At 45.3% G+C, this 24,479-nt stretch overlaps 1 protein-coding gene across 2 annotated transcripts in view; it reads left to right on the forward strand.

Moving 5' to 3' along the window:
• Nucleotides 1-24,479, forward strand: part of LOC138569372 (testis-expressed protein 2-like) — a 436,050-nt gene that overhangs the window by 346,275 nt on the left and 65,296 nt on the right. For both annotated transcript variants that reach the window (XM_069647296.1, XM_069647297.1), the window contains exon 8: nucleotides 4,360-4,492. In XM_069647296.1, the coding sequence (XP_069503397.1) occupies nucleotides 4,360-4,492 (133 nt within the window). The remainder of the gene's footprint in view (nucleotides 1-4,359; nucleotides 4,493-24,479) is intronic.

Raw genomic sequence — 24,479 nt, forward strand, 5'->3', positions numbered from 1 at the left:
ATACAGAGTCACTATCAAGCAGTCCTTCCTCTGTGCCAGTGGCCCTCATTCCGAGTTTGGAGGTAACCACGCCGCTATTTGCAGCATGGTTGCCTCCAAAATCATTCCGACTCCGCCCTGGTGAATGGAGCAATTACCGGTCCATTCCAAGGTTGGCGGGACCCGTAATTCCCCATTCACCAGGGCCCTTCCCCATTCCCATTGGAGCCCCCATAGGACTCAATGGCAATGGGGAAGGCGCTAATAACGGTACAGCAAATTGCGGTACCGTTATTAGCTCCAGAGTCCCTTTGCAGGTCCCGTCCTTAATGCATGGAAAAACCAGGCGTTAAGGGAGGACCCACAAAGGGAACTCGTAGTAGGGCGGTAAGGGATTACCTGCACCAGTGCCCTTACCGGTGCCGGTAATCCCTTACCGCCCACCTCATATTGAGGCCCAGTGATCATGAAAGAGGAAAACTGTGAGAGGACACAACCAGAACTACCAAGCCCAGGAAGGGGAGCATGACCCTTTGGGAATAAATGCCTCTGTGAAGATAGATCTGGATGAAGTAAATATTCCTAATAAGCCAGATCCTTCCCACCCTACACAGATTAATGACCCAGCACGCAATGCAGTGCATAAAATCATGCTACATAACACAAGATCACTGTTAAAGCATGCCACTGACATTGCCTCTTATATAACTGAACAGCATTTAGGCATCTGTGCTATCACAGAATTCATGAAGCACAAAAATAATTTTAAGAATTGTTTAAAATCTTAAAAGAGCTGGAAACTGTCAGACTCTGATTTGGCGGTTCCTGTATATCCCAGTTTCCCTCCTCCTCCTCCTCACCTGTTTGGGCTTCTTCGTGACTCTAAGGGCTCAAGGATCGTCTGGCTCGGTAATCCCTCTCCTTCCTTGTTCGAGGTGTGCTCCTTCCTCGAATGGAAGCCACCGCAAAGGCTTAGCAAGGAGCCTTGTCGGTGACCCCCTCCCGAGAAGGTAAAGTTCTTGGGGAAAAAGCAAAAACTGGCAGCAAAAAACCCCAAGGAATCAATCAGCCGGTGATATCCGTCTGGACAGTAGGCTGCGTGGTGGCAAAGACGGCAAAACTCTCAAATGGCACGCAGACAGGAGTAACTCAAAAGATACACCGCCAAAGCGGGGAAATGAAGACTTGGGGGAAACAATAATATCCGGAAGGAAAAGAAAAGGGAAGCGGAGAACACTGAAGATGACAGGAAAAGGAGAGGGAAACGAAACTCACACGAGCGAAGGTAAGCCAGAGAAACAGCAGAGATAGAAACGTGCCAGAGCGAGAGGGAGGAAGATATACGTGCCAGAGAAAAGAGGGAAATGCAGGGCCGAACAGGAGATGAAAGGCCCGTCGGAAAAAGGCAAGAAAAGCAAGGGGAGCAGTATAAAAGGAGCAAAAAGAAAAAGAACGCATAGCAACAACGGTTGGCAAGCGGAAGGGAAGCTGACCAAAACAGTTGCAATGCAGTGGCAGCAAAGGGGGGCGTGGCTAAAAGCCTACGGATGTGCATGGAGGAACACTAGACCGCTACACCGGAACACGTGATGGCAACGTACGTCCTCTGATGTGGAAACGCAGCGATATGCGCCAGACCCCCGGCCGGCGCACAACAGAAACACTGTGTCCATCCCGAGAGAACTTGCCAACTATAAATGCAGAATGGTGCACATCCATTCAAAAGGCCATGCTAAATAAACTGGACAATTCCAAACAAAATATTGAGGTTAAAAGAACAGAAGCATTCCCTGTCAAATCAGACATTAGTAAACTTCTGATAAAATACCAGGGCCAGCCTTCAATTTCCATCCAGTAACGCAGTCAGAACTGTCCGAAATTATTGGTAAACTGAGACCAACTAACTGTAAGGGGGATTCTTGTCTGGCTGAGACTTTTAAAGCTTTTCCACTATCATGATCGAAGCCCTTATGAAATCTATCAACACATTTTTCCTCGGAAAGTTATGTCCAGGTCACCTAAAAACTGCATGGATCACCCCGTTGCTAAAAAAGACTGGTTTGTGCCCCTTTGATGCACTTAATGATAGGCCTATTACCAATACTCCTTTTTTGCTAAAAATGTTAGACCACGTTGCGTACACCCAGATCTTAGATTTTTTTAATAACCACAAGGTTCTACACGACAGACAATCCGGTTTTAGGCAAGGTCACGGCATGGAGACAGGCTTGCTGGACCGTAAGTCTAATTTATTGCGTACCATGGATAAGGGGGGGACAGCGGTCCTGATGTTATTAGATTTGTCGGCTGCCTTCGGCCTGGTGGATCACCACCTATTAGTTGCCAGGTTGAAGGAGGTAGCTAATTTCTCAGACACTGCTTCAGCATGGATACAATCCTATCTGAGTAACAGAACATTGAGGGTGTATAGTGACCTAGCGGAAGCTCCAACTAGTATATCACATATTGGAGTCCCACAGGATGCCTGCTTATCACCCTGCTTTATAACATTTGTACTGTTCCTCTCTTTGAGTTGTTGGACAGAAATAGCATTGAATTCACTAACTATGCGGATGACACAATGTGTCATCCTGCCATCAGGGAATTATGAGCAAAACAATGCCAGACTGAATAAGGTCTATGATATCATTTAAGAATGGATGGTAGAGAATGGCCTGGAACAAAACAAGGAAACAATTGAACGTATGGTAGTTTGAACACCTATTAAAATAAAAAAGCTAGGGGAGAATTACAAACATTTCATACTTGCAGGGCACGATCCGGAGACCAAAACCAAGGTTAAAACCATAGGAATTGTTTTGGAACAACATCTCAGTATGAAGGCGCAAGTAAGTCGTCTAGTGTCTTCGTCAGCATACTACATAAAATGACGCACACAAATGCGCCCCTTTATTTCAAAAGCTAATTGTGAAATAATAGTAAGAGCAATCATCAGGTCTGAGATAGACTATTGTAATAGTCTTCTCATAGGTATCAATAAATCAGAGTATGTCAGACTTCAGGTCATACAGAATAGTGCCGTCAGAGCAATTGCGGGGCTGAGGAAGTTTGATCATGTAACCATGTCAAGAAGGGATTTGCACTGGCTGCCGATAGAAGAGAGGATTAAATTCTGCCTATTGGTCATGGTGCATAAAAGCATTACGCGCTCTGGGCTTGCATACTTGCCCGAAGCTTTGCGGGTGGAGTCCAATATAAGAATGCATGGATCAAATGACACACTACAGCTAAGAGAGCCCAGATGTTCACTCACACAAGTGAAACAGGGTGCCTTTTTTGCAATGGCCCGATGGTCTGTAACTCTCTCCCGGAACTACTGAGAAATATTAACTGATTGAAAATGTCAAGAAGAAACTGAAAACACATCTATTCAAATAACTTACATCTACTTCTTATGTGAACTCTGCCCCCTCCCTCTCCTTTTAGTTGAGCATTATGTTACTTCCTTTGTTTGTTGTCAGTTGGGCCCATAAGCCTCTGGGTCCCGAGGTGCGCCGTATACATTTTTAAAGTGAAGGAAAGAAAGGTGTTAGAAATATACAATGCATTCATCTTCTGGATGATTGATAATATATTAATAGTCCTGAACCAGAGGTGTGCAGTCATACCATACATGCTCTTTGTTTTTAGGCAGGAATACCATCATATCAAATAGAATGAGAGACGAATCTGAAAGTTGATCAATTTAGGAATCTGATTAATTCTTACCTTCTGCTCTTACTCTCTTCTTCGGTGTGTATGTTTACATTCTTGAGCTTCTTCTCTCTGTTTAACCCATGCTCCATGCTGCCAACATAATTAACTACCCGTAGTAAGTGTTTCTTCCTATTCCTCTGATGAGGTTTAGGGCCTTCAGAGTGATCCACATTAATCAATGTGAGGCCCCACCAGTGGTCTGTACAATGATGGTGATGGAAGAACCCACTATTGACCATTGCTCTCCTTGTATATGGCAGCATTGCTCTTGATTTCTCTATTGCCAAACCATAATATGTGTCCCTTTTGTGAACTGCGGATGTGATACCCAGAGGCAAGAGTCATGAGTGTTGTGAGCCTGGAGCCTCACATTCTGAGGCTCCAGCAGTTCCGGAAGTGGTGCAAGGCTCATGTAATCCGGGATGGCCTCTCTCCATTCTTTATTTGAATGCTATACCATTTAATTTTGTATTGCCTTTTGGGTTTTCATGAAGTATACTGCATGCTGATGTTCCCTCATACCCAAATATGAAATGAAACTTTCTGATGTGGGGTAGCCTTCTACACATCACTGATGCTGACGCAGTAATGAGGAGTCTGAATGTGTTATTTGTGTGTCTTGTACTGGGCGCTGACTAGCACTTTGCCTCTCTCTCTTTGCAGGGCTCTGGGTGGACATGGAAATTGCCTACAGTGGCTCCCTGCAAATGACACTCGAGACGAAGATGAACTTGTGCAAGCTGGGAAAGGAGGTATTACAGGGGGAAAGCGGCCAGACAGATGACAGCAAAGAAGGGTAAGGCTTCCAATAACACATATATAAGCTGACAACATCTGCTAGTTATAGGATAAGAACAGGGGTTGACATATGCAAAAATCAGACCCTTCAGAGGAAGAAACTGTCTTTCTTAATGACAAACTCCCTTTCTCTCATCACTCATGTTTTCAGTTTCCTGAATATGTTCTTAATTATCCTCCATCTACACCTGCAGTCTTATCAACAATCCTGTGTTCTCCAAGAACCTGCACACCAATGTCCCTCTATTTACCTTTAGATTAAAGCCTGGAAACAGTATGAGCCTGCATGGAGTTCCTTTTTTAGTCTAACCTTCTGTGATCAAGTGTTGATAGATTCTGAATCGATCAACCTAACAAGGCAAATGATATCGACAGAACCCTGCACTGACTCTGGGATGGCCTTGATTAGAATCAGGGATATAAATATCATATCATATCATATCATGTCATTTTAAATGGGCATGAGTGGGAGACCTCTGGGGGTTGGAACATTGCCTTCTTTGAGTATCAAGAGCATTAATGCATTATATTGGACCCAAATTAAACCAAATATGAGCAGGTTTTCCCATCCACATATTGACACGTCATTTTTGTTGATGTTTGTGGTGATAGGCAAAAAGTTCACATGTGCATTGTTTTCCAAGCACTATTTTTGATATGTTTTTGTTTCTCAGTTGTTTCAAATAAAGCCAAAAGTGCACATGTTATTGCTTGTTTTTCGTTTATTACAAAGAAAAGACCTTATAATATTACATTTCCAAATTTTACACATACATAAATCTAAAAAGCACAAATAAGTTCATATTTGTAGGGATTTTCGCAGAGTTCATCTCCATCAGATAAAACTTGCTAGATATACAAAATTACATATTCAATCAAAGTAAAATAAAACGAACAATATCATACAGTAACTTGCCAATTTCCTCACATATATGTGTCCAAAAAGCACAAATCTATTCATATTGACAATGCTTTTATCTCCTTGGTCATCCCCATGAGTTAACACCTGTATATAGTAATTAGCAGCAATAGTAAGAGAGGCGCGAGTTCCATTTCAGAGTTTATACCAAAAGTGATTACTATGCATAGACTCGGAACTGTGAACATGTTTGGGGACCTACTTACCCCTTATGTTAAACAGATTAGGATATTATACAAATCGGTGTTTTAGGATTTCGACTTTCCCCCTATTTTGCAGAAACAACAGCATCTAGAGGTAATCAACCACTGATTTGTAGCACCAATAATTTCCCTGGTCGATAGAAGATTAAAGTTTAATTTCATGAAACATCCTCTATGGATCCTGTTTGGAAACAATTTTAGGTAATTTGGCAAAGAATTCAACTTTGTAATGTCATAATGCAGTTGGGGGTGCATTTTCTACTTATTTTTCTCTTCGATTGTTTTAGTCCAATTAAGAAGCCAGAGCTTTTTTAATGTTCTGCGGACACAATATTAAATCCTCTTTTGTTGCATTTATTTTTTCCAAAAGCTTCAAGCAAGCGAAAGTGCATTTGCCCAGAGATGGACAGGTCCCCTCTCCTACGAGGACACGCAAATCCGTATAAGGAGAATTAGGGGCTGCTAAAAACATTTTCTATATAAAGATACATTCCTCCATTCTACTAAGGTCTTCATTGATATAAGAGCAAGTTCAAATCTAATAATGGATACAGGGAGGCCGGGTGAAAGAAGTAAAAGTTAGTGCCACATTTTTCTTCAACGGTTGACCAACGGTAATACAGGGTCTTTAAATTATATTCTGTATGTCAGCGCAAGAATACCATTTGCTTTGTACAATTTGATGGTGGCTTTAAGCGAAAAATTCCCATACTTGTGATTTAATCTTCCCATTTGTGCAGCAAAAAAGATTATCTTACTTCGGACTTTATTTATTTTTTAATTGGAAGCCTAAGTATTTCTATCTGTTAACAACTTCTAGAACTGAGCTATTAAGGAACCATTTGTGAACTAGTTGTTTTAAATTTCCTGGTCCCAGAATTAATATGAATGTTTGTTTTATAAGAGTTAAAATTCGAGATCCAGGTCTTTGGCAAAAGATGCAAAGGAATTATGTGAGTACTGTAGCCTTATTGTGGTCTAGTTAAACAGGATGAAAGCATCCTATAAGAATGGTGAACCCGGGGTGAGGGGGGCTCTTTTACTCAAGGTAACATGTCAAACTATGGATGGGACAGAGAATAACCTCTCAGACTAAATGACAAGACCGACTCAGGAAGTTGGCAAATCACACTGTTTTAATATCAATTGTCAAAAAACGGGGAGTACAAAGGACATCAACAGATGTTGCAAAGCAATTCTCAACAAAACTTGAAAAGAATCACAAATTTAGACAAAAGGTTTGCCTTATGTGACGTCATACTACATGGCAAACTGGGAAAACCTACGTGAGATTGGATATAGGCTCTAAGAGGATGTCTAAGTATACTTTCTATAGGGAATAGTATCGTGATTGGGTCTCTATAGTCAGGTGGGCACTCTTGCTCTGCCTTTGTGCAAGCCATAGTGCCTGTAAACTTCAACAATAATATGAAACAAACCATTTAATTGGCTCTCAAACTATAATGCTCTTCGTTACATGGCCTTCTACAATTGGTTGGCATGCTTGTACCCTTCTAGAATATTCTATGCTCTAGCAGCACATAAGATGGTACCCCAGGCCTGACCATGTCTCCCCACCCAATTAGGCCCATATCTCTAATCACTCATGCCTTCTGCCAGTCATTGTCTTGGAACTCGGCCTTGTAGTAGCTTCGGAGAATAGGCACTCGCTATCTTCGCTCTGGTGCACCACACGCTTCGTCTATTTCCATCCTCAGCTCACATGATCCGCGCTTCGTCTATTTCCATCCTCAGCTCACATGATCAGAGACCATGACTTTGGTCATATCCCAGCATTTAACAGTCTTCAATGAAAAACTTGGCAGTCATTGTGTTATATTTTGCTACTTAACAAGGGATGCCTCGGCTTCTTACGCCTTTGACACCAAGCCAGGAAACCTCTTTGGGCTTGCATCGAGTTTTGAACCTACTCTTTGCTGCGGCACACATATCCTTCAATTCGTCTTCTTTCATAGAAACTCCCTTACTAAATTATGTCATTAAATATCCAGAACTCTATACATGTTGGCGGCATCGCCTGCAGTCTACATAATATGTATAGCCAGCCTCACAAATTCTTAGTCTGCTTGCGTTACAGCGCCTGTACACTTGTAAAACAACTTGTTTTTTCTGCCGTGTTCCTTACACATGCAATCTTTATTCCACACATAATAGCTTAGTCAATTCTTCATTTTGACATCAGATTCTTCATTATCTATATATTTTCTTCTCTTGTCCTCCTTTTCAGTGCGTCACGGTCACTTTCCATGATGTCACCAGCCTCTTTCCTCTTCATTCTCATATTCTTTCGGGAACTGCTTCCATCAGGTCGTCATCTCTTTCGGAGTACATCATATAAGGTATTTTTAATGGGTACCTTGTTTCAAAGACCTTTCTTGGAATTGTCACAGTTACTGGTATCAAACTTAGCACAGCCTCTGGTTCCAGCACACAGGAAGCAGGGGGCGGGACTTCCTGTACAGGCATTTGGCTACTCCGCTACACTGGCATGGCATCAAAGTAAGACAGACGCAAGTGATCACACTTCAAGGGTGTTTATTCAACTGTAAAATGGGTGAGATAAATGCCTAATCTAAATCTAAATCTAAGAAGGGAGCAAGCTATGACCATCAAATAATAATAATACCGTCCAAGTGGAGTCTAGTCAGATAAAAAGGCCTATAATAAGAAACCTATTGCCAATCCTTACCGCTATGTTACAAAAGAGTGTGGGATAGGGATAATGTTCACAGGAAAAGAAAAAAGTGATCGCAAAATTATAAGTCAGGATGTTATGGCCGGGTCCTCCCTTCCACACGTTTTTAGCATGGGACAAGGCGGGATTCTCGAGCACAGCACACTCCTGGGCTTCTCCGGCACAAGCTTACAGTTCCTTTTGTCTATATCAGGGCCTTCTGTGCCCAAGTCTCTTCTCATACGAAGTCTCTTGCTTCAGAGGGCGTGATATGTCAAAACAACAAAGCAAAAGTTCCTTTGGTTAGTCTTTTTACGCCAGGTGAATACCCTTCACCCTTGGATCCCCCTCAGCCGGGCTCCGATCCTTCTCTCAGTGGTCGGCCTCCCTCAGTCGCTTTCAGATCAACCACTCACTGTGGACATCCCTCAGTCGGGTTCATACTTGTCATCACAATGTTGTTCACTTAGCTTCTTCACAATATGGGATTCACTTCTTTTCAATCTCCTTATTTGTAATATTCACAAGTCTTAATGACTTTTTTTTTAAACAACTCCTTCAGGCTCAGACCTTCCAAAGCACTTGCCAATCTTAAACAGGGGCTTCCGAAGAGGGATCTTGTCTCACTGGGTCACTGTGTTAGACAACAGCAAGTGTGGGTTTTCACACATAAACAGTTCACACAGCGTTTCCCTCAGCCGGGTGCGAACAACTGTTTGACAATGTCAAAACCTCTGCAATGGGTCAAGGACTGTTGATTGTGCAAGGGATTTGGCTTGACCCTTGTATGATCACCCTAAACTTTATGCCAGCTTGACTATGGCCTCTTGGTATTTGTAGTTTCTTTCTTTACCAATGTTCAATACAGTATCTTTGTTCATAAGAGGGGTACCCACTAGAGGCCTTTGACTGGGTGCCCACATGGTGCCAGTCCACCCTATCTCTGGTACCAAGTTTGCTCACAAAAGACCTTGTTTCTCATTATCCTTTTAATGTTGCCACTGCAACCTTGAGCATAACACAGTCCAGTTGACTATCAGGTTCTTCCGACTGACCGGCTGTGCTGAACTCATTGGCGATTCCTTGCCCGCTGGAGTCAAAGACGGTACCACGATGGTAAGCGCGTCTCCCCGACCTGGTTATGAGTGCATTAGGGTTCCATGTAGCGCTGACACCATTTGCCAGCTGCGATTCCCAGTCTTACATTTCTTTCATCGGAGGCTTCACAGGTCTGGATTAAAAAGGGCAAGGGCAACTCCCTCCTTGACGTCCTCTCAGGTCTCAACGCCTTTCTCCTCCATTTGAACTGCTGTTCTGGAATGGCTGTTTCCTTGTGTGTTCGACCTTGCTCAGAGTGTGCTCTTGGGCTCTGCCTTTTATCCCAATGGGGAAGGGAAAGGATAGTCAGGTGGGTGTAGTTGTTGGCAATTGTCTGACTCCACCTGACCCTTGTGTTGCAACATGTCAGGTAAATGGCTCGGGTATTAGTCTGTTGCCATTCATACTGTGAGAAAGTGTTTGTGTCAGAAAATGGGGGAGGAGGTAGAGTTTCTAAGTATCCTACTAGGCAGGATGGGGAAAGGGTGTCACAAGGAAGGGGATACCGCGTCTCAAACTTCGGTGTCCCACTTCCACTCTGCAAGGACCCCTCATCCAGGTGATCCTCCTGCACTGGCCCACCCCCAGGAACTGGATCCAATAGCGATGTCCATGTCCTGGCCAACTGGATGCAGATTCCAGGGGGCTAGTAAGTGAGATACCTTCAGGTTTCCCACAATACGCATTGGCTAGGTGTTGAATCGCGAGGGCTCCTAATTTAGGAGGGCAGACATTAGATGCTCTAAGATACCCAGAAGTGCCAGCCATGTATACATTAAAAAGGGATGGAGAAACACGCACCCCTGTCGCAGTCCTTGATAAGTTGCAATTGGATCCATTAATGAGCCTTCCCTAGCAAGTCTAACTTGAACTTGTGTATTTTCATGAATGGTAGCATATAAAAAATTGAGGTAGGATAGCCTCAAATGGTCAATTTCCCCCACAGTTCAGCCTGCTTCACCTTGTCAAATACCAGTCATAGACAGATCTATCAAGAACAAGAAGAGGGCAAAGTGCTTGCAGGCCCAGACCACCGCCAAGCTCTCCTTCTCAGCTTCAGTGTATTTCTGCTCTGTGGCTGATAGACTGCAGCTGGCATATGACAAGACCCTTTTGATGTGCGGGTCCTTTTCTCGAAATGGGCCAACACAGCACCTAGGCCCACTGGGCTGGTGTCCATAGTCACTTCCGTCTCCTTGGACGAGCTGAAGTACGCCACATCTGTGGTAGATGCAATGTTCACCCTTATAGTCTCAAAATATGTTTCACACTCGGGGGACCAAATTAACTCCTGTTTGTGTCGTGTGAGCTCCCGGAAGGAGCGCTCACTGTTGCATAGTTTTGTAGGTATCATGAGCAGTAGCTTGCAAGACCGAGGAATGACCTCAGGTCAGACACATTCGTTGAATGCAGAGCCCCATTCAGGGCCACAACCTTGTCTGGATCTGGGTGCATACATTGTTCTGGAAATATGTGCCCATAGAATTTCAGTGTTTTCTTCCTGAATTCACACTTGTCTTTGTTGAGCGTTACTTTGGCTGCCTCTAATGCCAGGCACACACGATGTAGTGTGTCATCGTGCTCCTGTGCTAACTTGATGAAGACTGAAATGTCATCACTATAGTTGAGGCAGTTAGGGGTGTGCTTGATGACTTGGTTTATTTCCTCTTGGAATATTTCTGCTGCACGGGATATCCCAAAGATCAGCCGTTTGTAGCGATACAGATCCATGTGCTTCATTAACGTGGTGAAGTAACATGATTCTGGGGCAAGCTCCAACTGGTGGTAATCTTTGTTGAGGTCCAGCTTGGAGAACACTGTTGCCCCGTTGAGGAGATGAATCATGTCAGTGATTCTGGGTCCTGGTGTAATTCTCGTTGTATGGCTTTGTTAGGTCACTGCATGTCCACACTATCAGTAAGAGCCATGGGGTGGGTCCCACTTAGACCAATGGGGTGGGTCCCACCATGGGTTCAATGATGTTTAGGTCCAACAGGTGCTGAATTTCTTCTTCCACCTGCTTCTGGATATTACTAAAGGATTTCCTGAGAGTGCTGGGCGCTGGTTTGACCGTCAGATCGATGTGCAGGCGTACCTTGCAGTTGTGCAGCATGCCAATTCCTTTGAAGAGGTTGGGAAAAGCATTCATAACATCACACTCCGGAGCCAGATACTTATGGGCCATCGTGAGAAAGAGGATGTGGATAGGGTGCATATCGATTGCGGTGGGGATTCTCAATATACATCCGCTGTTGGCTTCAGAAGAGAGCATGCGTAATGGTATGTGGGCAGTGTGGGACTTGTGAAATCAGAACAAAGTATATGGTGGAAGGCACAATGGTGTCAAGATGTGTATATTAGGGTAATTTCGCTAGAATATGGTTATTTAAATTCAGGTAGTTCATACACAATTTCAGGTGCGCAGGGAGATTCTCGAGGCCACTCGAGATTCCTAAAACATGAAACACCAGACACACACCAGCTGTTGCCAGCTGATAGCCCTATGCTGCACTCCTGATGGGAAAACAAGTCGCCATTTTAAGTATCTCGTGAACCCCATCCAACTCCAGCCAGGAGAAGTCTTAAGTCACGAGAGACCCCATGTCGTGACTTGCCACGTAGTGAAGAGATTATGGACCTGCGTTCCCAAGTTCCCCACAGAGAGGTAGAATGAACTCTCTGTGTGAGCCTTGGAACCACAGGTGGTTGGTGTTTCACAGGATCCGCAGCGTCGAGAACCCCAAAGCTGTTGGAAGGAAGGTAAGGTTAACACAAGCAATAACAATACCTTCAGTCAGTGATAAGTACTAGAATAAGGCTTACCTAAACTCAAAGTCAAGGGCCGTGGTGTTCAAAGCTGTGGTGCGAGGGAACGCCAGCGATCCTGAAAACCAGATGAAGAAACACCGACTCTGGAAGAACCACCTGAGAGACTAGAGTCTTTCGAAGTACTGTGACACAACGTAGTTCAAGGAATCCAAAAGCAGTAAGCAAAAATGTTCCGAAGATCAAGATCCAGGTTAAACAAATCATAAAGGGAAGATCCAAAACCAGTCTGTTTCCGTTTAGCCAAAGTCCAAGAATCAAAGTTCGAGCAAATCCAAGGAAAAGTTCGAGGAGCAAGAAAACCAGTCCGAGTGTCGTGAGCCGAGGTCTTGAACAAGAATATCCGTAACGCAAACGCCTAACAGTATAGAAAACAGTTGTGAAGTGATGAGCGTTTGAATCGCCCGGCTTTTATGTCCGTCGACATCCGATCACGTGATTTGGTTTCGTGACACGTGATCGGGATGCCGACGCGAAACCAGGAAGCGGGCGCGTTTGGCTGCCCCATTGGCTGCCCCAGCCCGTTCGTATTCTCCATGGCAGCTGCCAGCGAAAACAAGGAAAATGAGGAAATGAACTAAGCCGCTTCCTGTGGCTAACACTAGACCATGGAGGCTGACGTTTCCTACGCACCACAGGTAACAGGGCATAATGAGGAGGCGATTGTGTAGAGGGCATTTGGGCTATGCTAGGTGTCTGGGCGTCCCTATCTCCAGAAGAGGCATGCAAAGCTATGAGTGAGGAAGGATTCTTCCCGGAGTGTATGACAGAGCCCCTCCTCAATGGCCCACGACCACGTGGGCAGGCGGGATGGTCCCGATGAAATCGAGAAACGAGCCTCGGGGCATGGACATCCTCCGCAGGGAGCCAGCTCCACTCCTCTGGACTAAAACCCGCCCAATCCACGAGGTACTGGAGACCCCCCTGGCCAAACGTGAACCCAAGATGTCAGAAACCTCGTATTCAATGGAATCACCCACAGAAACGGGACATGGGGCAGAACAGAGGCGGGTAGAAGGAGGGCAAGGCTTCAGGAGAGAGGTATGGAACACCGGGTGGATGCGCCAAGACACAGGGACTGAAAGGCCATAGGCCACCGGGTTAATGACTCCAGAAATCCTATAGTGACCCACAAAACGGGGAAGCAGTTTACGACAACCCGGCAGCCGGAGATGGCGAGTAGAAAGTTAGACCCTGTCACCTGTCACATAAGATGGTGCCACGCTACTCTGTCGATCAGCCGCTGCTTTAGCAGATATCTGGGCCTCACGAAGGTGAGTGAGTGTTTGAGCATGGACTGCCGACAAATCACGTGCACAGGCAGCCGCTGCTGGGTTGTCAGAAAGCGTGATATCAGGAATAGGAAGGGTTCGAGGATGCTGACCATATAAGACATAAAATGGAGAAAAGCCTGTGGAAGCATTGGACTGTGTTGTTGTATGCGAACTCAGCAAGGTGTAAGACCTTCAACCATGTTTGTTGGTGCTGTAGAATGAGACAACGCAAGTATTGCTCCATGGCCTGGTTCACCCTTTCCGTTTGGCCATCTGTCTCTGGATGGTAGGCAGAAGAAAAACGGGAATCAATGTCCAAGAGTTTTGCGAGTGCTCGCCAGAAGCGAGAAGTGAACTGCGATCCCCTGTCCGAAATGATAATCGTGGGTAACCCAAATAGACAAAAGACTGACTTGAAGAAGAGGTTGGCCAAAGTAGGTGCCGAGGGGATGCCAGAACATGGGATGAATCAGGCTACTTTAGAGAAGGAATCGACCACCACCCACACAGTGTTGAAACCTCCGGTCTGGAGTAAATCCGTCACGGAATCCAGGGAGATTGTGTGCCAAGGGCGAGGTGGAATAGGCAAGGGCTGCAAAAGACCCACGGGGCGTCCCCGACGATGTTTACATTGGGCACATATTGCACACGAGTTAACATATCCTTCCACATCCCGTTTCATAGAGGTCCACCAACACCAGCGCTTTAGAAGGTCCAAAGTGCGTCCTTGCCCTGGATGTCCATTGATAGCATTGTCGTGGGACCATTCCAAGGCAAGATTGCGGGCTTCCGTTGTCGGTAACCACAACCTATTCTGGATGAACGGTAAACCATTATGAAATACCGGACTCCAATCGGAGACCTGCTCGGGATGTAAGGAAACCCACGTCCTTATAGATTGTACTAGTGACATAGGGGGCGTACAAAGGCAGATGACATGCTGATCCAACAATCTTTCAGGGTAGACTGGCAAGGATATCCCGCCAGGAGAGCGAGATAAGGCATCTGCCTTTCCATGGGAAAGGCCTGACCGGTGTTTAATCTGGAAGTCGAAGGCAGAAAAGAACAAATGCCAACGCACCTGACGACTGTTTAAACACTTAAGTGAAGCTAAATCTTGAATGTTTCGATGATCAGTGTATACTGTGATAGTGTGTTTGGCCCCCAAAAGGTGGTGCCGCCAGGTTTGAAAAGCATCCTTGATGGCCAACAACTCCTTTTCAGTGACTGTGTAATGATTTTCAGAGGAAGAGAACTTTCGTGAATGGAATGCCACCGGATGTAGGTGGCCTGTAAACTGACAATTTTGGGACAACACTGCCCCGAGAGCAAAAGAAGAAGCATCCGCTTCCACGATGAAGGGAAGTTCGGGATCGGGATGTTTTAATACTGGAGCAGTGGTAAGCGCTGTTTTTAGGGTGTCAAAAGCATCCTGGTGAGTATCTGACCACAAAAAGGGTACTTTGGGACTGGTTAAGGCGGTAAGTGGAGCTACTAGGGATGAAAAATCTTGAATAAACCGCCTGTAAAAATTGGCGAACCCAAGAAAGGATTGTAATGATTTGAGATTACTGGGTTCTGGCCAATCCAATACTGCGCGGACTTTGGACTGATTCATGGTTAGTCCGCCTGGAGATATGTGGAAACCCAGGAATTCACCATTGTCAGTATGGAACTCACACTTTTCAGGTTTGGCAAAGAGTGAATACCGTTGGAGATGGGACAAGACCTCACAGACGTGTAACACATGCTCTTTAATACTATGGGAGAAGACCAGAATATCATCGAGATAGAACGCTACACACACGTCCAGTAGATCATGGAAAATGTCATTCATAAAATGTTGGAACGTGGCTGGGGCGTTACAAAGCCCAAAAGGCATGACCACGTATTCAAATAATCCGTACCGTGTACAAAAAGCTGTCTTCCATTCGTCTCCGGGGCGGATCTTACTAGGTTATAAGCCCCACGGAGATCGAGTTTAGTATAGATGGAGGCATGACTCAACCTATCCAACAACGGGGTTATCATGGGAATCGGATACCGGTTCTTTACGGTAATGGCGTTCAATCAGCGATAGTCAACGCCATGTCGCAAATCGCCTTCTTTTTTCGGGACAAAAAAAATAGGACTGGCCGCCGGAGAGGTGGAAGGGCGTATGTGGCCAATCCTAAGAGCCTTCTGAATGTAATCCTTTAAGGCCTGTTTCTCTGAGGGTGAGAATGAATAAATGCGCCCTGAAGGAATGACAGAATCAGGGATTAAATCAATGGGGCAGTCAAAGGGATGATGTGGTGGGAGTGTTTCAGCCGACCCTTTATCAAAGACATCATGAAAATCCTGATACTCTGCAGGTACTCCGATTGAGACCACTCCCAATACGTGAGACCCAAGGGGGGAAGTAGATTCCTCCTGCAATGTGAGTTGTGCAACGGCTCCTAATGCTCGTGAAGGAGATGCATTGTCGTCAGGTGCGATGAGGCAAATGTTCTGGCAAACTTCAGATTCAAACTGAACCTGCCTCGACTTCCAGTCAATTAAGGGGTTATGCTGTTTCAACCAGGGAAGACCCAGTATGAAACCAAATTGAGGCATAGAGATTAGATCAAAAGATATCAGCTCCTGATGTATGTCTTGTATGGTTAGAGTTAGTGGGGCCGTTTGGTGTCGGATAGGACCAGAAAACAGTGCCCTGCCATCCACTGCTTGTACCGGTTCAGGATGATGTTTGGTCACCAGTGGTAAATTCAAAGATTCTGCCAGCTTAATATCAACATAATTCCCTGTGGCCCCAGAGTCTATTACAATTGATACAGTATGGACAATGTCTGAAGTGGGTTTTAAGGTAGCCTGAACCAGGACAGGTCTGACCCTCCCAAAAGAGGATACTGAGTCCGAGGAAGAAGAAGAACTGCTCGATCCCACCCCCGGGTCTAGGATCGGGCATTCCGAAAAACCGAGTTCTTTAACTTAGGACGTCGGGGACAGTTCTTTACAAAATGGCCATTCAAGCCACAGTAGTAGCAGGCGTTGTCGGTTCTTCGGCGTTCTCTCTCCATTTGGGAAATCGGACTACGAATTCCGGCTATTTGAATGGGCTCTCCTCCGGTATCTGTAGGTGGGGGATTCAAAGCAGTGCTAGTAAACCCTGCTTCGTTCTTGCGTTCAGAACGCCTAGCATCGATTTGGAGGGCGAGATCTACTAAGTCCCTGTATGTCGTGGGTAAGGAAGGGACGACTGCCATGGCATCCTTCATGGGATTATTAAGGCCCTTATAGAATACTACTTCCATCTTTGTTTCGGCCAGGCTGTTTCAGCCGCTAATTGATTAAACCGGGCTATGTAGTCCAAGAGAGACCCTTCCCCTTGAGTTAGATCTAATAACTCGAGATCCCGAGATTGGGTCTTGTGTCGGGTGTCGAACACATGAGACATTTCAGTAACTAACAAATCAAAATCATAGAGAACAGGACTATTGTTTTCTAGTAGGGGGTTGGCCCAGGCAGCGGCAGTACCAGCTAAATGAGACAGAGTAAAAGCTGCCTTGGTGGTAGAGTCCGGGAAAGCCTGGGGTTTGCAGAGGAAATGCAATTTACAATGATTAACGAATGTCCGGAATTTCTTAGGGTCTCCATGGAATCTCTCAGGAGTGGCCAAAGGAAGGGGCGTAGGCAGAAACACTGGCACCTGAGGAGACAGAGCAGGTTGTGCTATGGGAGGTAGTGCAGGGACATCACCTAACTCAGCATCAGTGGATAGAGGATGTTGGGTGCTTTGGATAAGGTCTTAGCGCTGATGTATGGCGGCATTGGCAGCTGTCATATCAGCCCTAAGTATTGTTATTGCCTGTACCACTGCAGCCATGGGGTCATCGGGTACGCCCTCCATACTCTCTGTAATGCAATGGCTTCACAGTCTGTCGTGACTTGCCACGTAGTGAAGAGAGTATGGACCTCCGTTCCCAAGTTCCCCACAGAGAGGTAGAATGAACTCTCTGTGCGAGCCTTGGAACCACAGGTGGTTGGTGTTTCACAGGATCCACAGCGTCGAGAACCCCAAAGCTGTTGGAAGGAAGGCAAGGTTAACACAAGCAATAACAATACCTTGAGTCAGTGATAAGTACTAGAATAAGGCTTACCTAAACTCAAAGTCAAGGGCTGTGGTGTTCAAAGCTGTGGTGCGAGGGAACGCCAGCGATCCTGAAAACCAGATGAAGAAACACTGACTCTGGAAGAACCACCTGAGAGACTAGAGTCTTTCGAAGTACTGTGACACAACATAGTTCAAGGAATCCAAAAGCAGTAAGCAAAAATGTTCCGAAGATCAAGATCCAGGTTAAACAAATCAGAAAGGGAAGATCCAAAACCAGTCCGTTTCCGTTTAGCCAAAGTCCAAGTATCAAAGTTCGAGCAAATCCAAGGAAAAGTTCGAGGAGCAAGAAAACCAGTCCGAGTGTCGTGAGCTGAGGTCTTGAACAAGAATATCCGTAACGCAAACGCCTAACAGTGTAGAAAACAGTTGTGAAGCGATGAGCGTTTGAATCGCCCGGCTTTTACGTCTGTCGACATCCAATCACGTGATTTGGTTTCGTGACACGTGATCGGGATGCCGACGCGAAACCAGGAAGCGGGCACGATTGGCTGCCCCATTGGCTGCCCCAGCCCGTTCGTATTCTCCATGGCAGCTGCCAGCGATAACGAGGAAAACGAGGAAACGAACTAAGCCGCTTCCTGTGGCTAACACTAGACCATGGAGGCCGACGTTTCCTATGCACCACAGGTAACAGGGCATAATGAGGAGGCGATTGTGTAGAGGGCATTTGGGCTATGCTAGGTGTCTGGGCGTCCCTATGCGTCTGGGCGTCCCTATCTCCAGAAGGGGCATGCAAAGCTATGAGTGAGGAAGGATTCTTCCCGGAATGTATGACACCCCACTATCGATTAAATTACAATGCAACAAGCCTTCGCTGTGTTCATAAGATATTCATATGATGAACGAGGTATATGAAGCATCTGTCTATCTGCTTGTCTACAGAGAAGCACCACAAAGCTGAGACAAAACAGTTTTTAGACAGACAAATTATTTTTATATGTAAGTTAGTCAATTTCACCAAAAAGCGCATTCAAATATTGCACCCACACTATTAACTCATAGCGTGGAAATCATTGGAAACAAAAATAGTTATACATTCACATAATCTCAAACAATGACAATATTCTGAGCTGAATCATAGTCCTCAAAAGCACCCAAATGTTCTCAGAATATTATTCGTAAAGTAGCACATTTAAACATGGAATTATTATGTGGCCAGGTACAACAAAGTAGCCACTTTAACTCAATTGTCCTTCTGGGCAGTATAATTTTTTCTGCTCAGAATCTCCTAAACACAACCATGTGTACTGACGCGTTTCGGATTACGCAACAATTCTTCTTCAGGGCGGGATGTGTTAAAGTTTCAAAGTTGTTCATTAATTCCTACAAAAGGGAAGGATAACCTAATTAGACTTCTATGTCAAATGAGAGATTTCATAGGTAACTCTCAAGGAAAAAGTAAAACTAACCTAATTCCTGTGTATGTAGCAACAACCGGGATCAACCTGTATGGTAAAATATGCAAGAGTGGATTGTAAAGATTTGTTCTCAAACATGATTCAGCTTTTTGACTAGTACTGTTAGAGTTTAGTGTACTCACTCGGAAGGAAGACCAGTGCCTCTCCCCGGGTGAAAACAATGGTGATGGGCTGGGCTTTCCAGTGGGCGGTGGCTGAGGTCAAGAAAAGATCAAATGAGTACTTTAATATGTGATCAAAAGTTTTGTGCTTGTAACACTCTTAAGCTAGGTAAAAATTAGGTGATCACAAACTCACTTTCCAGAGGAAAGCTTGTTAAGATAACTCATTTCAAAATTGTTCTCTGATATTTCATTGTACATCTGACCGCCAATATGTGCATACAACGAAGTGTAGCTCATGTCTGGATTTACACACTGCGATCCTCCCCAACTGTTGAGCTGAGATACTGTCCATACCCCCAGAGGGATACGGCACTCGTATGGGTTACCAATTAGCATTAACTTAAAGACTCACACAGGCTCTCGTGCTCGTGTGCAAATGTAACACGCTCACTAGTTGGAAAATATAAATGTGCCTGAGCATGTTTAGAGTGCAAAAGCCCTCTCTAATGGTATCCTGCCATAGTGTATCAGGTGCCCATCAACGTATGCACGGGACTGTTGTCGCTCTGGATGTCTCATTAAGAACACTCACCATAACAAAATACGAAACTCCCGGTTCAACCGCGCAGCTCGTCGCCAAGACGAACTGCTCGGGAGTATTCTGTTTATATGGTTGTCATGGAGGCGACGCGCATGCGCGTCTCAGCTCCAGACTTCCATCTTGGTGTGGGACTCGGTGACCACAGTGCAAGACTCGCGGTACACTGTTCCCATACACTTTTGCTCACGGTCCAGCTGGTACCTAAGAGAGTAGCTGCTAGGTAAGTAACGGTGCCAGTATTCGAAAAAATATATAAAAGGGGGCGAAACACACCCTGACCTATTCCATATTGATTGAGTATGTAGGGAAGGAAGAAGGGTCATAGGGGACAATAGAGAGTGTCAGAGGATGGGGGAGAACGGGGGAGGGGGGCATCTGGGCAAATACCCTATGGTGCCCCCACCTATCAGTGTGGGACTTGTGCTCACATACCGTCATGAAAAACCCTTTGCTAGGTAGTGGTGTGTTGTAGCCGTACAGATATATGTCCACCATGGATGGTCTCAGTCTCGGCAGGTGTGGGAGCAGGTTGTAGGCTTCTTCATTCATGACGTTCACCCTCACTCCGGTGTCAATCATGAATTCAGTCAGTGTGTTGTTGACCTGCAGGACTAGTGTCTGGATGTGTTCGTTTGCGACTTCAGTGCCCAATGCCCACATGTAACCCCTTTTCCGTTGGTCGTCTGGAGAGGATGAGGATTCACTCACCGAATGGGATATCACTTCCACATATTGTACATTCCTCCTCACATTGTAGAACCCTCTTCTTTCCGGGGACCTGTATGTTCTTCGAGATTGCTGTGCCTCCTTAAACTATGTTGCTAGTGCCTCTTGAATCTCCCTGAACGTGGCTTTTTCCTCATTCACCAGCCCATATAAAATGTATTGCACTGATGCCCCTACTGCCAAGGTCAGTATATTCTTTTTCCTCTCATCATCCATGAGGCCCATTGCCCCTATGTACACCTTAAAGTCCTTGGCCCAGCAAATCCACTGTGGCCCAGAACGCTAGTGTCAGTGAGGTCAAACGCAGTGGGCAGTTGCCAGGGTGAAACCTCCCCTGGAGCTATCTGAAAGATCGGCCATGGTCCTGCTGGCACCGTTGCTGGCACGTCATCCTCTGGCATGGTAACGTGGTGATCCAGTTGTTAATCTGGAAGGATTGGAACCTTCATGCCAGGGCCAAAAGTAAGGTCCCTTCTCCGACCCTTATACTCTGCTGCCCATGTATGGTGCTGTTCTTCCCCCTGTTCTTGCTTGTTGTCCTTTCTGTATTTCTTAAAATTTTCTTTCTCTCTGTGCAATTCTCTTCATTGCTCCAGCTGTGCTCTTTGACAGGCTTCCCCTCCTCACCTCTGATCAGCTGGGCCTTCTGCAGTATGTGGGTACACCAGCTCCTGCTGCGCGCGAAACGGAGCCCTCCAAATGTGTGGGCCGTTCAGCTGCTTCTGTGCGGCTGCACCTGCTGTGTTTGGGAAGCAGGGTGGGCGTGGGGGGGTGATCACCACGCCTTGCTCCCAGCGTTCTGTGTGAGCTCCCTCATACACTAGTGAAACGTCGCTAACGCCTCCGCCCGGGCTTCTAGACAAGACAGGCCACTCTCGCAATTCACGATGCTGGCCTACAGCACATGACGAGCCCAACAGGGTGTCATGGGTCGTCTTCATCGCCAAGGTCAACGCTAGCTGGTGTATAGTGACATCAAGCTGCATGCAGTTGTCAATAACTTGCAAAAAGAATATATCTTTATCAGAAGGATTAATTTAGACTGTGTCTTAAGTGTATAAATATAAACCAGAACCCAAAACCTATACCTGCCTCCCCACCTGTACTGTCTATCTTTGTTTTTATCAGTGACAAGGTGGATACCACAGGCGGTTCTAAGATTTCTGCACATGACCATGTGCAGCATAAGATGTTCACGCCACATTATTTGCATATGCACTGGAAATGCTATATGTGGCATCACAGAAAATGGCATCACTGGGAATAAACTAAATATTTTATACTCCATGACCTCATGAGATTTCGCATTGCAAAAAGTTTCAATGAGGGCATCAAGAGACAAATAATTGTTATGCGGCTCTTAACCCGACTCACAGCACACTTGCCACCCTGAGTGCCCCTAGCACTCACCCAGTCCTGGTTCCTCTCCCTCCTGCCCCCACCCTCTCCACTCCACTTACCTTCTCACCACCCCCCCACCTGTTCCCCACACCCATGCACTTCCTGCTGTCTGCACTTGCTCAATCCGAATGTTACAAACCTAGTATTGTCCCCAGTTCCCTACTCCCTCCTTTTCTTGTGGTGCCTGGAAACACTTTATGCTGTATAGGAGCCTTACAAATGCGCAATAAATAAAATTAAATTAAAATTAAATAAATGTTCACCATTATTTTATAAAGAGCAACACTAGTATAGACCATTAAAACCGTGATATGGCTGCACTTGAATAGCAGACACTGCGAAGTAAAACACTTTTCTCTTCGAAACATCCAATTTTGTAAAGTAATGATTTGCCAGGATCACACATTTTAGTTAAGTGGTGAAGCTAGGATTTGAGGCTAGTTTGCACTTTAGACACTTGACAAAAAATGTTTGCTTTAGATATGTGTTCATGTTTAGCTGGTATCCAGTGATTACAGAGCTGAAAACAAACATCCTTGAGTAAACAATATATTTTTCGTCTACTATCCAACACTTTCCTCACATATTCTAGGATGGTGATTGTTTCATACCAGTCCTAAAATATGTTGCGAATGGTGTTTAGTGATTGAAAAGAAATATTGTTTAACCAACAATTCTTTTCAGCCCTGAAATCACATAGAACCCGTTTGGCTTCCACAGGCTTAAAGCATACTCTGCTTTAAGGTGATGACTTGAAAATTGCGCAAATCAGAAAATAAATGAACTTGATTTATGTATACATCCTTGTAGGAACATGTTAAGAAATAGAAAGGTGATTGTAGTTTAAGTCCCCCTTCCAGAAGTGAAAAATGCTAATGCCATGACAGAAATTAGTAAGAGTCTAAAAACTCTCTTTTTGGTTCTGAAACTGTACTTTCAAGCCCAACAAAAAGTGAACATACCTCTCAACCTGTTACGACTCCTCGGCAGGAATAATCCAAAGTATTTGCTTTTCGCGGGTGAGAGCCCACTGAAGTATACAGGGGGCTATGGGGTTTGCATTGGGTGTGAACTAAGTGCAGGCTTTGTGGCAAATGCAGGTGAGTTGGGAGTGTGATAAGGTCAGCGGCTTATAGTCAGTGTTTGACATAAGCATGAAGATTGAAAACAACTCCATTTGTCTTGAGGGAAAGCTACCTGGACATGTGTGAGGCTTTCGTAAACAAATGCCAACAATACGCACCTTTTGTAGTTTTAATTACTATGCATGCATCTTAATTGCCATCTATTAGTGGCTTTTATCTTGGAGAATGTTTGCTCAAATTATTCGTTTATAGTACTGAGGTCACAGGCGTGTATCAGGTGCATGTCACCGGCTGCACCATTGTTATGTATTCATGCATGGGATTTACAAAGCGCACATCTAGCTGGGAAGCAGCAGAGCACTGTACATAGGGGACGCACAAAGGGCACTATAGGTATAGTCTTGAGGTAGATGGAATGGGTAGGGGAATCATGGGATGAAGGGTTCCGGAGGGGAAAGGTAGGGTTTAGTGGACCAATCAACTCTTCTCACAAAGACTGCGGCAGAGGGCTTCGAGTGCAACTCAAAATGTGCGCGTGTGGTGGCAGGCTGGAGTGGAGGTAGAAGAAAAGTACTGACAACGATTGTGGGGGGTGTACCACTGGTTGGGATAGCTACACTTGTTTTTAAGGTCTTTCTTTTCTCTAGGGCCAGACTAAGATGGAGTAGCCCCAATGCCTCAGCATTGATTTAAAAAGGGAGGGCTTAATAGGGATTGCATGAGCTGCATTTTTGCAGTGTTGAGGACCATTGCACCAGCGATCTTAATGCTAGGCTCGGCTTATGTTTTGCCCAGGTAGTGGCTTGAAAGTCGCGCTAAAGTGAGCCACTTGGCACTGGCTGGTCGAGCCCCACTTGGCTTTCTTAACTTTACCCAAATGGTGACTGAGATTACAGCTGTTTTACAATCTATTGGAATCAAGGCACCACTGCCAAACGTATGCTTTCAAACTATGTCCTACAGATGGATGGTGCAGTCACCACAATACAATGCACCATTTTCCTTATCAAATATATGCCCCCTTCATCATCTCAACCACCGGTTTCTCTCATCCGCACTGGTACCAGAGATTCAATCTTGAAATGCCTCAGGACCCTTTTAAACACCCAGATGCGCCCCTTAATGTTAGAGAAGGAAGATATTGAATGAGTGGAGGTGAGAGAGAGGGGACATAGAAGCAAGATAGAGGGTAAGGGAACGAGAGAGCGAGAGAGAGAGAGAGAGAGAGAGAGAGAGAGAGAGAGAGAGAGAGAGAGAGAGAGAGAGAAAGGTATAGAGAAAGCTTGAGGGAGAGAAGAGAGAGACAGACACATGCAGAGAGATGCAGAGCTATACAGTTTGCCCATGAGTTACATAACTTGGTCATCCAATCTACGCCTTGTTCTTTGCATACTGAGACTTTTAGTCTTGCTAGACCTGTCCATATATTTTTGGATCCACCAGGACTGGAACACCTATTCGTGGATGGCATGGGCAACTTCA

Source organism: Ambystoma mexicanum, chromosome 2q, assembly GCF_040938575.1.
Source record: "Ambystoma mexicanum isolate Mex_15411 chromosome 2q, UKY_AmexF1_1, whole genome shotgun sequence".
Classification (NCBI taxonomy): Eukaryota; Metazoa; Chordata; class Amphibia; order Caudata; family Ambystomatidae; genus Ambystoma; species Ambystoma mexicanum.